A 16,120-nucleotide genomic window follows, 5' to 3' on the forward strand; every position below is an offset into this window, starting at 1 on the left:
CAGTTCCCAGGGCACGCTGTGCTTGCCTTGGCCATCACACTGCCTTCTAGTCCATTAGTACTTCCACGGACAGGCTTTACCCATACACGTGAGTTCTTTCGTCTTCTTACTTGAGTATAATTCAGATGCTACTAAAAGTACTAGCATCACAATCTCTAAGAGTTACCTAAAAAAAACATAAGGATGTTATTTATAGTACTGCTTGGAAAGGTTGTGAAACTTTGGTGATGGATCTGAGGGTAGGGCCTACAGGAGGACTGTCTGAAGAGTAATTCGTATCCCATTCGTCGAATGAAGCCCCCTACGCTGCCACGTTGGATGATGGTCCAGAACACACACGGCCCAAGTTAGATATCTTTTTCTGTTAAAGCCAAGTTCCTTCCTAAAATACATTGCACTTATTCCTTTATCCGGTAGATGTTTAGTGAGTCCCTTGTGGGAGAATTCAGAGGTGGCCACGACCTGTTGCCTTCTCCCCAAGACTTCAGAGTTTAGAAGCTGACGTAAGAAATGTCTTCTCTATAACACTCCTTCCCTTGGGAGATTCCAAGGGAATCCTGTTCATGCTCCAGTCCCAGCTCCTAGAGCCCCTGGGGGCTTGAGCACAGGGGCTGTATCCTGTGCATCTTGTACCCCCTGCACCTGGCACAGGCCTGAAGTCTGTAAGCACTTAATAAGTGTTTGATGAATCACTGCCTGAAGGAGTAAATGTAATCAGATTAGGTTTTGTGGCAGAAGTGATTTTAACTTAGCTTTAAAGAATGGGCAGGTAGAGCTACAGAGGAGGAAGACATAAAAGTAATGAAAATACCAGATTAATTAGTTTTAATTTTAATAGAGAAAAGAGTCAATATTCAGGGCCCTTTTATTCACTTAGTCAATAAGATTTTATTGAGCCACGTGTTGTATTATATGTCAGTTGCTGTTGTACGTATTAGAGTGTTAACTGTGTGTGATTCAGACCACAAACAAAAACAATGGACTGAGAAATGACCACTGTTTAGCAACATAGGTCATTTGTGGACTGTGTGGATTATTTCCGTTTCATAGATGAGCTCCTCCTATCTCCTAGCGCCTTGCTAGAACTGACATATGGAGCCGCACATCAGACAGGGTCTTGCTTTGTGAAACTTATCAGCTGGCAAGACATGAGTGATTATCTTCATAATCCTATTTAATATCTGTCAAGAGTCTATACCCACAGCAGGTCAGTTGTATAAAAGAATGTGTTTGCTTTTGCTATTCATTATCAATGACTTGTTTTAAAAGCAAAAAAAAAAAAAAAAAAATCTACCAGATACACATTGAAATGGTCTGAGAAATCTGTATTTCCTCTCCAAGTTTCTCCTGTTTCCCATCTGGCTTCAGGCACACTATATTAGGTAATCTCGGGGAACAGAAATGGAAAATATTAAGGTCCGTGGCGATATTACGTTACCTGTGTGTAATTTTCTCCAAATTGGTTTTATCTTCCCCAGATATTGATCCTGTGACGTTCTTTGTTCCCTTCTGTATTTGGTCTCAATTTTCATCTTTTCCCCTCCTCACAGGGTCACGATAAAAGGAAGGGGCCTTGCAGAATTTCTGCCTCATTGCATTTCTGGCCCTTGCCACGGCAGCGTGTCATGGCATTAGCAGTGTTTAAGAATGATGTTCAGTATGACTATTGATGTAGCTGCCTATACCGGTAGAACAGGATGTGTGTTAAAGCCTTGGCATGTTGCCAATAGCATCCCGAACACACATGAAATCCTATTGCACATTCCCAGCCTGTTTGCAATCTAATAAGAGTCGTGGTCGTGTTATTTCAGAGAATCCATAAGTTGTTAGTGTTGATTGCTCACCCATCGTCTCATAGCTGGCGTATGATTACGTTACTCCCACCCCATGTGTGAGCCACAGAACTGTTAGCTTTGATCCCCCTTTGCTTTTTCGAGTCACTAAGCGGTACTGGGTCTGGCCATTTCACTTTCAACCGGTGCGGTTGTTGGTATTTGTATGTGCGTTCATTTTGGCAAACTTAGTGGGTGACTTCTGTGCTGCTTACCGTTTTAAGGTTGTCAAATATTCTTTCTCATTTATTTTTAGGGTTATCATCGACCCAATCATTATATCGCTACCCAAGGTAAGTCTGCTAGAGCCTCGATGCCTTTCTTTGGTTGTCTACTCTCTGTCATTTCGTCCCTATGTCATCCTCCAGAATGATATTCCCCACTGCTCTAGCCCCATTTATTGCAGTTCTAGTCATCAACACATACACCCTTGTTTTCCCATCAGAATGTGATCATTTAGTTAGAACCTGATGTTGTGATCTTTAGAAGTGTATTCATCCAATTCATTATTGGATTAATCTGTCTGCCTTCAGAGTGAATCTGACATCTTCATAACTAGGCATATAGATAATCACTAAATAAATCTGTGCTGAGTACAGTCTATACAAAGACCTGTGCCAATTGCTGCCGGGAGTGCAAGCTGAATTCATCAATTACTGTCTCTCACATCAGTTGTGGTTTGATGGGGAAGATACGGGGTGACCTGTACATTATGACAAGCAACACCAGTTAGAAATTTATGCGAGAGGTGCAGAGAAAATGTTAGGGAAACTTGGAGAAGAAAGAAGTTACTTTCAGATGGGATTATCCATAAACTGCTTTGTGGTAAAGGTGAGTTTGGGAGGAAAACTTCTAAATGGCCGAGACATCATGAGCAAAGATCTGAAAGTAGGAAATCAGTATTCCCAGGTGAAAAGCACTGGGTGGATCACTTTGGCTAAAGGAAACAAGAAGAAACCTAGAGGAAAATGTTGGAGAAGCTCATGGCAAGAGCTTTTGTGATGTCTTTCCAGGACATTGACTATGGAGAATGAGGATTGTGAGAGGGCTGAGGTTGTTTGGGAACGAAGGCATCGTAAGGGATGAGTTATTGCATCTGTTGAATGAACTGAAGAAATGCCAAGAATCAGGAAAGACCCAGTTAGGGTTGAGAGCATGCATTCTCTTCAATTTTGTTATTTTATCATTGTTTCCAGTATGCATCATATCCCAGAAACAGGAGCCGGGAAATCACAAGGATATGACTTGCCAATGGTCAGGGATGGCAGGTGGTGCCCAACAGAATATCAAGGATCAAGAGAATAAAGGGATGACAAGAACATTGGAAAGTCTAGGTTTGGAGGCAGGAGAGTTGGAGGTGTCTGATGGACCATGAGGAAGAGAGAGTAGCTAAAGACTGAGGTCAGGTTCAGTTAATGGAGTCAGTAGGTTGTAGCCATGAAGCAGAATTCCAACACTTAGGGCAACACTATCCAGTATAAACTTTCTGTGAATGGTGAAACCTTCTGTATTTGTGCTGGTCTATATGGTAGCAGCTAATAGACACTCTAAAATTATTATGGGGCCGCTGGGTGGCGCAGTCGGTTAAGCGTCCGACTTCAGCAGGTCACGATCGTCGCGGTCCGTGAGTTCGAGCCCCGCGTCGGGCTCTGGGCTGATGGCTCGGAGCCTGGAGCCTGTTTCCGATTCTGTGTCCCTCCCTCTCTCTCTGCCCCTCCCCGTCATGCTCTGTCTCTCTACTGTCCCAAAAATAAATAAACGTTGAAAAAAAAAAAGTTTAAAAAAAAAAAAAAAATAAAATAAAGTAAAAGTTATCTACTGCTGGAAATCTGTATCTGCACTGGTCAATATGGTAGCCACTAATACATACTCAAAAGTATCACTATGAATGAAGAACCGAAGATTTAGATTTTAAGTATGGATTTAATGGCCTGCATTTGGCTATTCCCTACTGGCTGTTTGGACGGCAGGGGCTCTGGTTTAGAAAAGCTCCAGTATGGCTGAAATGGAGCCACTGTGGGACCTTGTCCTAATCCCGACAGCCTTGGCCAGTACCTGGGTGGCACCATACATAGAGTCCGCAGTCTCATGTCACCATTTTCGATTCTATGCCTGGGTCTAGGTGACCTACTTAACCTTCAATATGTTTCCTTCCCTGAAATGAAGTCAGTAATGGCTCCTTCCAAGGTCACTTGGCTAGTCAGAAGAAAGTTCACATGGGGAGTGGCCAGCTTGAACTGGCAGGAGACAGACCTTTACATAGGAATTGCTAAGGAGTTGCAATACCTAGCAAAACTCCCACCTGATGGGACAGAACAAGAACGTGTGTCCAGGGGCTCTGAGTGTAGTCCTGGTTGCCTTCTCCTATACCCTGCTGCTTTTAAGCTGAGTCCATTGATGCTTTTAGAGGAACCCTTTGTTAGTTCCTTAAATCCCTACTAATGGATTCCAGAATATTCCAAAGTAAGGATCGTAACAGATCTGATCTAGTAAACATGCTGATAATTTGGAACTAACAGTGTTTATAAGTATATGCAAAAATTTGGTCATAAAATATACAAAATACTACTGAGTTCTTGATTCTCAGCCCACGTTTCTATAAATAACGTGAATGTAAAGTTAAATCTTATTTGAATTTTCAAAGTCAAGGACCTCTACATTAATGTTACTCAACAGCTAGCCAAAGTAGAGATTGAAACCCCCAAAGTCCTACATGTGGCCCCTCACCTGGCATTCCTTTGCTCTTCCTCTCTGCCCCTCTCTCTCTCTGAGGGAGATCATTCTTGCAGAAACTACCATTAGAGAAGCCACTTTCTGGTACCTTCAGAATTAGTTGGCATCATACTTAATTGCTCAGTAGCCCTCTTCAGGAGCATTCAACCCATCAAGTGTTAATGAGTAAATATATTTGCTGGCAGCTAAGAAATGGCAAATGTAATCGCTTTGCAGTAGACCACCCAAGTGCCCTTAATGGAGAAGGATGCTATATGATGCCCTGTTTACCAGAGCATGGCACCTTTGCCAGTGCGGGGTGATCTACAGATTGCACTTTGAAAACTGGCAATACTTACATCACTGCTGTTGGCTCAGGGCGAGGGGCAGAAATGAGCAAATGTTTTTAGTCTAACATTCAATCAAGACAGTACGCATCATATTAAGAGATGTATTCAGACCATGATGTTTAGGTTAGAAAGTTAGAGGCTTTCTTCTAGTATATTACACAAACATAATGTAACTGATAGCCTCAGATTGCCAGTAATAAAGATTTCTGATCCTCTGCAGTAATTGGCAAGGACAGTTAGAATATGCCTATGGATCACCTTCATAAAAAAAGAAAGAAAGAAAGAGAAAAGAAAAGAAAGAAAAGAAAGAAAAGAAAAAAAGAAAAGAAAAGAAGACCCACAAGCGTCTGATTCTAAGAATCCAACAAAATGATGATAAAGTCTAACAAGCAGATGCAATTTTAAAAACTCTCCTTGTTCTTTTTTCCTATTGTGTGCTGATATAATTCTTTAAAACCTTCATAGCAGGAACCCATGAAACTACATGAATGTTCCAATTTAGCGACAACCAATTTTGTTCCCATGAGTTTAAAATATGTAGATTTTCACCAAGTCCCTTCAATCTAGAAGACATGTCATGAATTATCTCTTCGATCTCTTCCTCCCCTGCTTCCACTTTATTGATTTTTGTACCAGTAACTGACTTTGACCTTTGATGATAACGGTATTGTTTCTGCAAAGTGAAGGGACCACAAAAAAGCCAGAGCTGTGGCTTTTTTCAGTATGTTCTTCCTGTCCCCACTCCGTTTAATTGTTTTCCATCTGCGACTAATATATTAATGACCCAGTATTGACTTCATCAGATCTGCCTGACAATCCATTAATATAATTGTAACATTCAGGATCTATGGTTTGGCATACCAGGAATCAGAAGAGTAAGTCATGTCTGTTACTGTGTCTGTACTCAAGGCCAAGGCAGAGTTGGGATTTCAAAAGCAGGGTTGTCAGTGAGGGGCAGATGAGCACACGGGTGGGTAGGATTACCCAGAACTGATCATATTTCACTATCAAAGGATACCCCATGAAGACCACAGTGTGGGCCATGAGCTGGAGGAAGCTTTACACATTGAGAATTGCTCCTGCAAAGTGATTCAGGAGAACACCTGCCAGCTATGTGGTTTTATTTTTTAAATTTTTTTTCATGTTTATTTATTTTTGAGAGAGAGAAGAGTGCACGCAATCAAGGGAGAGGCAGAAAGAGACGCAGACACGGATCTGAAGCAGGCTTCAGGCTCTGGGCTGTCAGCACAGAGCCTGACACGGGGCTCCAACTCACAAACCATGAGATCATGACCTGAGCCGAAGTCAGACGCTTAACCAGTTGAGCCACCCAGGCACCCCTGGTTTTATTTTTAAAACTGACTTCAAGACTCTTGCTTTAGAAACTCAGGAAAGATGATGTCAGGTAGTTGGGGAAGGAAATGCTGTCAGTCTGTGATGGATATGGCCTGTCCCTCTTCCTCACTACCCGGCTCTTCTGTGGGCTGGAGGTGTACCCAAATATCAGAGGATCCTGCCAGAAGAACCTGCCTGTAATTCTTCAGGGGAGCCGACAGGCATCGTGAAATCTGGGGAGCACCTTCTAGTCATGTGGTGGTGCACTAGCACTTGGCTGGGATTTCTGGGAGCCAGAGAAAGGAGAAAGGGCATCAGTGGGGTGAGTGGGGGAGGCAGGTCTTCAGTCATACTTGAAGAAGTTTCCTTTGTCAGAGGAAGAGGACGGGATGAGCAGGTAGGCTACCAAGGTCAGGGAGGAGCATGGAGCCCTGGCAGAGGGCACGAGGGAGACCTGACCGTGGATAGAAAGGGTCTTCACCTCCATGGCATCTTGGGTCTTCTTGGTCGCTGCTTGAAATGGGTCTTCTCTCAGGAAGAACTCCCACATACACACAATTTTACATAGACATGCAGGTGTTCACAAACCATTAAATCCAGCCTGAAAAAAATCCGTACGCCCGAGATAAAAAAGCCCTGAGTTACAAGCGTGAGAAAGAATGACAAGTAAGGTGAGGACATTGGTTAAAAGGCTGTGAATGAGGAGTATATTTAATGAAATGAAGGGCAGAGAAAGGAAAGGAAGGATGTTTCTGAGCCACGTGGGCGTGAAAGCAGTGCTTTAAGATTAGTTAGTATGGAATTAGCCTGCAGAGAAAACTGGAAACGAAGGGAACAGTTAGGGGTAGAAACAAATGACTCAGACAACAATAAGGGCCGTGTTGCAATTGTAGCTTTTATTTTAGTCAACAATCTAAGTTGCATACAACTAAAACATCTTTTCTAATATCAAATATATTGTAGTGTCAAAACTGTTGACTTTTAAGTGTGTTCCTTCTCATTTAATAATAAGTGATAAGGGGCGCCTGGGTGGCGCAGTCGGTTAAGCGTCCGACTTCAGCCAGGTCACGATCTCGCGGTCCGGGTTCGAGCCCCGCGTCAGGCTCTGGGCTGATGGCTCAGAGCCTGGAGCCTGTTTCCGATTCTGTGTCTCCCTCTCTCTCTGCCCCTCCCCCGTTCATGCTCTGTCTCTCTCTGTCCCAAAAATAAATAAACGTTGAAAAAAAAAAATTTAATAATAAGTGATAAATACATATCAGTAGTTTTGCTTCATATAATACAGTTAGAAACTCAGCATTTTCATTTGTCCTTTCATTCAATAAATATTAAGTGCCTATTAAGTATAGGCTTTGTGGTATAACTAATTTTCTATCCTCTAATTTAGGTATTACTCGTCTCATTTCACAAATAGAGGAAAGAGGGCCCTGGGGAGAAGCAGGGGTTGAAAACAGAACTCACATGTAGTTGAGTGCCTGCAGTGAGCCCACAAGGGTCCTGGCTGTTTTCCTTCTTTTCGAGCTGCATAATACCATGTGATTCTTGCCCTCAAGAAGAGGCTCAGGGCTTGTGCTCTTTCTCACGTACTGAAGCTCACCCCTCATAATCGAGAACCTTCCTTCTAAGTTATGATGCTCCCCCTCCCCCAAAAAAGTAAATTTCCTATGATACAGTCATATCTGAAAATATCTCTTCATTAAAACTGTCTTCTTAGATGTCCTGAAATAGGACACTGAGAGTCCAGAGTCTCCCTGTTCCCCAGCAGGCCTCTGGGCACCTGTTTGAAGACCCACTAGCCCAGGAGCTAACACTGATGGTGAGAGAAAGAGACTCTACGTGGCAGCAAGATCAAGGCTGAGATCAGAGCTCCAGTGGGTAGCCAAGCCTGTCAAATTAGCACAATCCCGGACAAAATAAATGATAAACTGGGGGTCAAGGCACCTATACTCAAGAAGAGTAAAATGCATGGATTTTAACAACCTGAAGTTAGCACATCTTTTGTTCACAGAGACTCTGGATGCTCAGTGTCATATTTCAGGATGCCAGTCACACTGGCATAGACCACAAGAACTGATACAGAAAACCAGTTACCGGATAGTTATTACCATGAGAGCTACCACTGTCCATCAGACAGAACTGTGTCGCAGGCCAGCTAAAGAGGAAGATGCCTTGGCAGAAGGTTACCTCGTGTCCTGGCATCAGAAGAAGGGCCACAGAGTTCATTTGTTGGTTCAACAGGCACACACCCACTGCCTGGAGAGCTGGCACCAAGCAGATGCCCAGTGAGAATACAAGAATAAGTGAGTGAGGGAAGGAATGAATGAACGAATGAATTGGGAGTCACTGGGCCAGACACCAGTTAGGCAGTAGAACATTCCAACCAGGCAAGAAGGACATCTCATGTCAGCCTGGCACAGCTTCTACTGACCTGGGTGGATTCGGGGACCATGATCTCCAACGTCCGCGACTCTTTCTTTCCAGAGTTACAGCTGGTCAACTCCAGTTCTCATGAACACTTTTTTTCCGATGTGCCAGCCAATCAAGGCAGTGTTTCTGGAGATAGTCCATTCTGTTAAACAACTTAGCTTCTCTCTGCCCTGACCCTACATCTGCATATCCCACCTTCCATAAGCACTTTATAATCCATTTTATTTGTCCATGATTATTATTTACTGATAATTTGAAAAAGAGAAGCCTAAAAATAATGTCCTTCAGAGACTGAGCTAGGAGCAAACTTCTACATGAAAATAACCAAAATGTGGAGAACGAAGGTTTATAGCAGAAACAGCACCCAATCTTCAACTATCGCACTACAATTGAAGCTTTGCTCTAGTGACTTCCTCCTGTTTGCCGTTGATCTGTTTTCTTCTACATTTCTGCCGCATACTCCATGTGGTCTGAACATTTTAAATAAGGATTCTCAGAAAGATAAATATGGTTTCTGTTTTCCCAATTCCAAATTCTCCCTCCAGCCTCTGAAGCAGTCAGTAATGGTGCTTAGAATAGGTATACTTAACTCTCCTTGGCAACTCATACTTGGGGCAGAGACTTCCCAGTGTTGATGCAAGTTCTACACACTCTGTGAATAAGCTCTTGTCTCCTGCATTCTGGCCTCCAGATGGAGATGAACCCTTGAAATGATTTCGCAGTACCATTGAAAGAGGAAAAAAAATGTTTTAATCAAAAGCTAAGCCTTCAGTAAGCAACTTCTGTTTTTATTCTTTCAAATACCAGTGTGTACATTACCTGACATTGTTCTGCCCAGCTAAGCTGTTCCCATATTGCCAATGAGTTGTAGACTTACTATATCCTCTTTGAGGTTGATTTAAAAGTATTGCCTGGTAAAATGGAGGATTCTCTAGTTGTCAGCTTGAAATAGGGAGGCTTTGAGGATGTGTCATTTATACCTGGGCAAACAGTGACCCCTCATGAGGTCTACATATTCCATATTCCCAGTGCCAAATTCTCCATGCAGGGTCCACTGCATGTTACTCTCCATGCATAGTTTTCCAAGGGAAAATGAACAATTGCAATTAACAGCCTATCTACAAACTTCCTTTGAAACTATAATTTTTCTTCACCAGATTAATTTCAACAGAGACTGGCCAATTAGCCAAAAGGTCAGACCATAGACATTTCTCACCCTATGCTCTTAATAAACTCGCTCATTAGTAGTGAGAACGTTTAAAGACAGGTTGCAAATTAAAAGATAAAACCAAAAATAGATTGCAGTAGGTGACATCCACCCTATTGTTATAGATGCCTTATTGCAAACAGGTCCCTCGAGTAATGGAACATAAATTAACACAGAATAATTTGAAGAAAAATGATGCTGCTGTCAAGCAAGCCCTCAGTTTTGGATTGTTTCAAATGCCTTTTAAATCTGTAAGAATAATTTACAGGTGTTCATTTGAGGTAGAAAATTCTAGAATCTTATCAAGCTGATAGAAACTCTAAAAGTCTTGAAACCCAGCTCCCCTGTTTTGTCATTGAAACAGACCTTAAAGCAAAACTTGATGTAAGTCGCTTTCATCCATATTGTCCCAATGAGTCATGTATACAAAAGTATTTGCAAACTATGTGGATTGACGTTCATATTTACATAGATTTACATGCGGATTTACATGCAGATGACATACATTTACATGCAGTGTCCAACATGGGAGAAACCTAATGTGTTTCTGATCTCCTGAGGGCCTTTTTGTTCAATAGCGAAGAGACAATAGGAGGTCACATCTCTCTTCCAGGATCAGCCCTTTGAAAATAGAGCTCTGGCTGAATACCCAGGGCTGCAGGCCCTGGTGCTGCCTTCCTGGGCCTGCAACATCATGGACCCTTTCAAAGCAAAGACATTGCTCTCAGACCTAATTTATCCAAAATTGTACAAATATTTCTGTGAACCTACCAAGTGTCTGCCTCACAACCGTGTTGGGAATACAGCAGTGACCTCAGGAATTACATAGTGCTGGTGTATAAATAAACAACCGTCGCTACTCTGTGATTTTGTAAGAACACCAGGTTTGGGAACGACTTTAGGCTATTTCTCTCCCTCACCCATCCTCCATAGCAGGTGAAAAAGTGAGACCCAGTGCAGAAGTGGAACCACTTTCCTGTCACGATCAGGTTCCTGTATCACACAGCGACACAGTTTTGAAGAAGTGTGCAGCAGACAATTTAGGAAGTTTCTGGCCATCGCAAGTTGCTTTTGTTTCTTGCCTTCTTACTCAAAAGGATGCTTCTGGAAATTTCTTCATGCAGTGCCCCATGCTGCCATTGAAAATTTGAGATTGCCTACACTGAGCTATGTCTAGGGAATCAACTTCTATTTTATTCATTTATTAGAGTTACTCTCTTTTTTCTTAAATAAAAGCAGATCCCACTTGTATACTGAGAAAAGCTTAGTTAAAGGATTTAGAGACTAATGAAAGCTTTTATTTCTCTGCCAGTGGCCCCTGAAGCATATGAACATAGGTTTTTCCCTTTGCTTTATGTCTCCTTGACAGAAGGCAGCCAGATCCTGTGGGTCACCAAACCCCTCCATTCTGAGGGCCGCCATTCTTCTTTTTTCTCCTTGATTGCCTTCTCTCTGTTCCCCTCTTCACAGAATGAACAAGTACTCAAGATGAGTTTATGAGGGTTCTCTTTGGAGACAGGCCTGATGAATGCTCTGTGACTCAGCCAGCAAGAGGCTCTTGTGGTGTGAACATCTGTCATGTTCCTCCCTTCTGAGGCTACAAACACTTTCTCATGCGCCTCTTCCCAGCTCTTCAGGCAATATTGCCATACAAGCCCTCCCAGGGATCAAGGACCGAAGGTCCCTCCGGTAGTGGGGCCTCTATCTCTGCAGTGTAGAGCGCATTATTGCCACACGCTGCCTACCAATCCTTTCATTCTTTTCTATATAAGAGTTTCTCTTTGGAGGCCTAATCTTTACCCCTGTCACTCAGATCTGATTTGTCTGCCTTTAGCGTTCAGCTTTCCCTGTCAGGAATGATAGCAGCCTTTGCCTTCCCATTCACAGTGGTACCACCGGGAGCCGAAAATGTTTATGCACCTGCTAGGAAGGCATGGTTCTTAGAGGAGGGCTGGCTGTCATCCCAAAAGAACAAAATCCATATAATGGTTCCATCTAGGTAAATGGAGTTTCCAGAAATGCTTTGGAACATTTTAGTTTTAGGTACAAGTCACGCTAAGAGTCACCCCCTTGCTGGTTTTATTCACACATATTCCTTTGCTTATGCAGTATGGCCACAATCAGATCTTTGAAACTGGGGTCCTAAAATTCCTTCCATATACTAACAAACACTTTTTATGTCAGTAACTAGGACAAGACTTCTCCCGTCCAAGAGGCAGTGGAAAAGAGAGGCTAATGAGCGTGGATACCAGAGTTAGGCTGGCTAGGCTCAGATGCCAGCTTTGCGAGCAACCATTCAATAAATATGAGCTATGATTCTTATCTTATCATTATCATTACATGAATTCCAAGAGACACATTTTCAGTAACACATAGGCAGTTCAGGTTTAACCCAGGAATAGTGTGTACCCATATAGTTTTTGTAAAAATGAATAATTCTACATGAATTAATGCTTCCTTCCAGAAGGATGTCTCAAAGGGAACCACTTATATTTTCACCAATATCCTGCATCCTCCCCAAAGTGCAAAGAGTATCATCATCTTTAAACAAAAGACAGACATGGGTTGGAAAGACAATAAGCTGTATCACAAGCTTGGAGAAATCTATTTTCCTTCCATTGTTGAAGTCTTGCAGAAATTGAGCAGCTCCAATAGCAGCAAAGGACACCAGCCTTGGTGTTCTGAAGGCTTCCCTGAAGCACACAGAGGGTCAGATTGTAATCAGTGAAAACAGCCATATTGCAAAGGCCAGACAGGTTTCTTCACAACAGGCTTTGTCCAGACTACTTTCTGAGATAAGAATACAGAAGGATATTTTAGAGAGGAGTTTTGTAAGGCTGAGAAACTCCTGGAGAACAATGGGGCTGAGAAATGATCTCGTGGAAGAGAGAATAACAATGACAGAGGAGCAGAGGGGGGAAATAAAGGGAAAGATGGGTGCTCTTGGCCTCCTTCAACCTGTGCGTTGGGTGGGGCTGGTTAGACGGGTACCACCTTCTGCTTGGCTAGGGGTTAACCGGATGCCTAAAAGTGGTCAGTTACAATCTGCACCGAAGAGCCAGGAGCAGTGTGGAGCTGAAGCAAAAGGAATTCCTGCAGACCACTTCTGAGATCCATTTCACACAGCAAATTCCCAGGAAATGCAGGTGTCCCCAAGCACTGCGTGTCAGCTTAGGAAAAGGACTGAGGAGTCCATAGTTAATGGGTGTACGATGAGTTTAAAGAATTACTGTTCTTTTTAAATTACATAACAGTATCATTGTTATGCTCTTTAATATTTTTTAAGTTTATTTATTTGTGAGAGACAGAGACCGCGTAAGCAGGGGAGGGGCAGAGAGAGAGGGAGAGAGAATACCAAGCAACGTACAACCTGTCAGCACAGAGCCTGATGGGGGCCTCGAACTCATGAAACCGTGAGATCATGAGCTGAGCCAAAACCAAGAGTCAGGACGCTTAACCGACTGAGCCTCAGGCACCCCATGGTTATGTTCTTTAAAATATATGGAGATACCCAGTGAAATATTTATATGCAGACAAGAAACCATAAACACTACACTCGCAAATAATCCTTCCCATGGCTTCAAGTAAAGGTGACTTCTACCCTGACCCATACCCAAAGCCTCACTACTTACCCAGGGGAAAGCAAACAGGATATTAAATATTTTCACCAATAATTTATTAACACGTTTCCAAAACGAAATTCCTAGCAACACAGACCAACCTTATTCCACTTAGGTTTGACATATAGACAGATTTTTTTTCTACGCTTGCTTCACATTTAGAACACTTCGATCACTTTCGAAACCTTTTTAGTTTTGAGTTTGTGTGCCAGCATTTTTATAGAGAAAAATATGTTGGTGTTCTTTTCTTTAGCAAAACCCAAGATTGTAATTTAAGTCATCATATGGCGTATGTGGTATGAGAGAAGCCAAAGTTATTCTTTAAACTTGATTTGGGATTTTAGCATTCCACAAATTTATCTAAATGGTTAAAAGTGTGTACATGCTTGTGTGTTGAAAATAACTTATTTGAAGACTCCCAAGGGTGATCGTATAGATTTTTTTTTCGAAAGGCTTTATTTAGGTTAATTTTAACACGTGTGGCTTTTATTAAGGAAAGAAAACTTCTAAAAATATTATGACAAACTTAGATGACAAAGCCACTATTTTCATTTATTTCCTTATTTCCAGGTCTTAAAATTCCTGGTAGGGGAAAAGGAAGAAAGCACTCAGAATACCTGACTCATTTTGTTTTCAGTTTCCTTTTTTTGAAAAAAACGTGCTTCTTTATTTTTGCTGTGACTTGTGACATAATTAAGACTGGTGTGGAAATGCAGGAACTGTATCCTAGCAGGGATAAATTAAGGAAAACCACAATAAAAACTGTGAAGGTATGTAAAAATTTACAAAAGAAAAGAAAGGAACTGTAATAATGACCAAAGAAGGTAGGATGGACTCATACTGGAACTGAGATACTAGACAATACGAATATGAAAAATGGGAAGGTAGAGATTAGAATTTCAAAATACCAAGTGCCTTGTATTTCTTAGGAAGAAAATTGGGACCGATTAAATGTATCTCTTTGTTAAGACATAGCAAAGAGTATCTACTGTATCATTCGTTATACTTTTTGTCGTTAAATATTTCATAACTCTTTAAACCGAGTAAGTAAGACAAAAGACACATTACTAACCAAAAATAAAGAGATGATGGTGGAAGGTTTATGACCCAGACAGAGGCTTCCCGGGCTGTTTTAGAATCTGCGTGCGGCCTGTCCATTAGGGTTTGGTTTGTACCAATTTTCTCTTAGTTAAACCCGACGTGACCTTTTGGGGTCCAGTCAGGATGGCATATGTTCTAGTAATGCACCTGGAAGCCCACATTCCACGACGCTTATCATCTAGGGAAAGCCCCGAATATTTGCACAGTTAATGTTGGCACACTCTCTGATTTCAGCCTGAAAGGCCAATTTTAGGGAACGTGGTTGCTCATGGATATGGCAGGAAGCGTGTGCCTCATTTTAGGTTGTAAGAGGAGCACGCACCTGTGAGCCAATCTAGAAGAAACAGGGTAATTGGCAAGCAGCTGCTAACCTGAGTGGGCCAGGCAAAGGGGAAAGACCCACAGTGGGGAAGCCTCCTCCAGGGTAAGAAGGGATCTATCTTTGTGCGAGAACCACCGAAATCAGTAGCTGCGCACGCTATTTAACAGCGTGATTTAAGTCATCGCTTTTGACACTACTAAAAAGGTGTACTTTATGCCAATTTTCTCTTTTGCTGTCACTAAGTGAAAATTCCAGTAGGCTGGTGAACATTCCGAACCCTGTAATTCTGGGCGTAGAGAATGCTTCCCGTAAGAGCTATTCTTGGAAATCCTATTTTATCATTGCTACCAGTTATATTTTTGAATTTAGTTAAAGAAAGTATTCCCAAGTTTTCCCCATCACACAACAGTCCTCAGTGTTTGCTCCTAATTTCTTCATTGATTTCTGTTGTTGCTTTAAAACGGTAATATCTGGGAGGGGGCGATATTCTTAGCAATTCAGGAAAATGAGCAAATCACATCTCATGCACCCAGCCGTCTCAACTTCGGTTTCCACTTTCTGCAGCTGAAACCAAAAATTATTCATAAAAATTCCATGATTTTAACATAAGTAGCCTCAGGGGAGAGCAAATGCACCTATCAAGTAAGTATTGTTAAGGATTATTAATGCAGAAGCTGACTGTTTTCTGTGTCACCATTATCGTTTTTGTGATACACGAGGCAGATTCAGTCCGTAAGACATGGTGGCATATTTTACCTTTTACATTTCACTACGGCTACAAATGAAAAGCTACTCAATGTAAAATTATAGATGTATTACAGAACTATCATACTGAAAAATCACATAAACTTTTCTAATAAAAACTTATTCAGAAACCACTGAAGGGACATCTAATGCTCTGAATGTTGAATAACTGACTCCATAATACTTATTCTAGATTATTGCCAGCAGCAACAGTAACAATAATGGATCAAAAATTTAGGACCACTTTTATTTATGAGCAAGAGCTTTAAAATAAATGCATAAATCCTAGGCTTGTCTTTTTCCACATTCGTATTCCACCTTCAGTGGCCGTCTGTCCTAATGGAATGAACTGGATGCTGAAGGACTTGACCGAGCCCAAGCCAGGCCAGTGCCCAAAGCAAGGGCTCCTCGGTTTTCTGCAGCCACTTTGCCCTTAGGTTCCCTGCCCTCTCCCTCTGTACTTCCACCATTCG

At 42.0% G+C, this 16,120-nt stretch overlaps 1 protein-coding gene across 1 annotated transcript in view; it reads left to right on the top strand.

Moving 5' to 3' along the window:
* PTPRM (protein tyrosine phosphatase receptor type M) overlaps positions 1–16,120 on the top strand; it is a 794,802-nt gene that overhangs the window by 710,915 nt on the left and 67,767 nt on the right. Inside the window, 1 exon segment of the mRNA XM_032595357.1 lies at positions 2,089–2,125. Within this exon segment, the coding sequence (XP_032451248.1) occupies positions 2,089–2,125 (37 nt within the window).

The sequence above is a fragment of the Lynx canadensis genome, chromosome D3 (genome assembly GCF_007474595.2).
Source record: "Lynx canadensis isolate LIC74 chromosome D3, mLynCan4.pri.v2, whole genome shotgun sequence".
In the NCBI taxonomy this organism is placed as follows: domain Eukaryota; kingdom Metazoa; phylum Chordata; class Mammalia; order Carnivora; family Felidae; genus Lynx; species Lynx canadensis.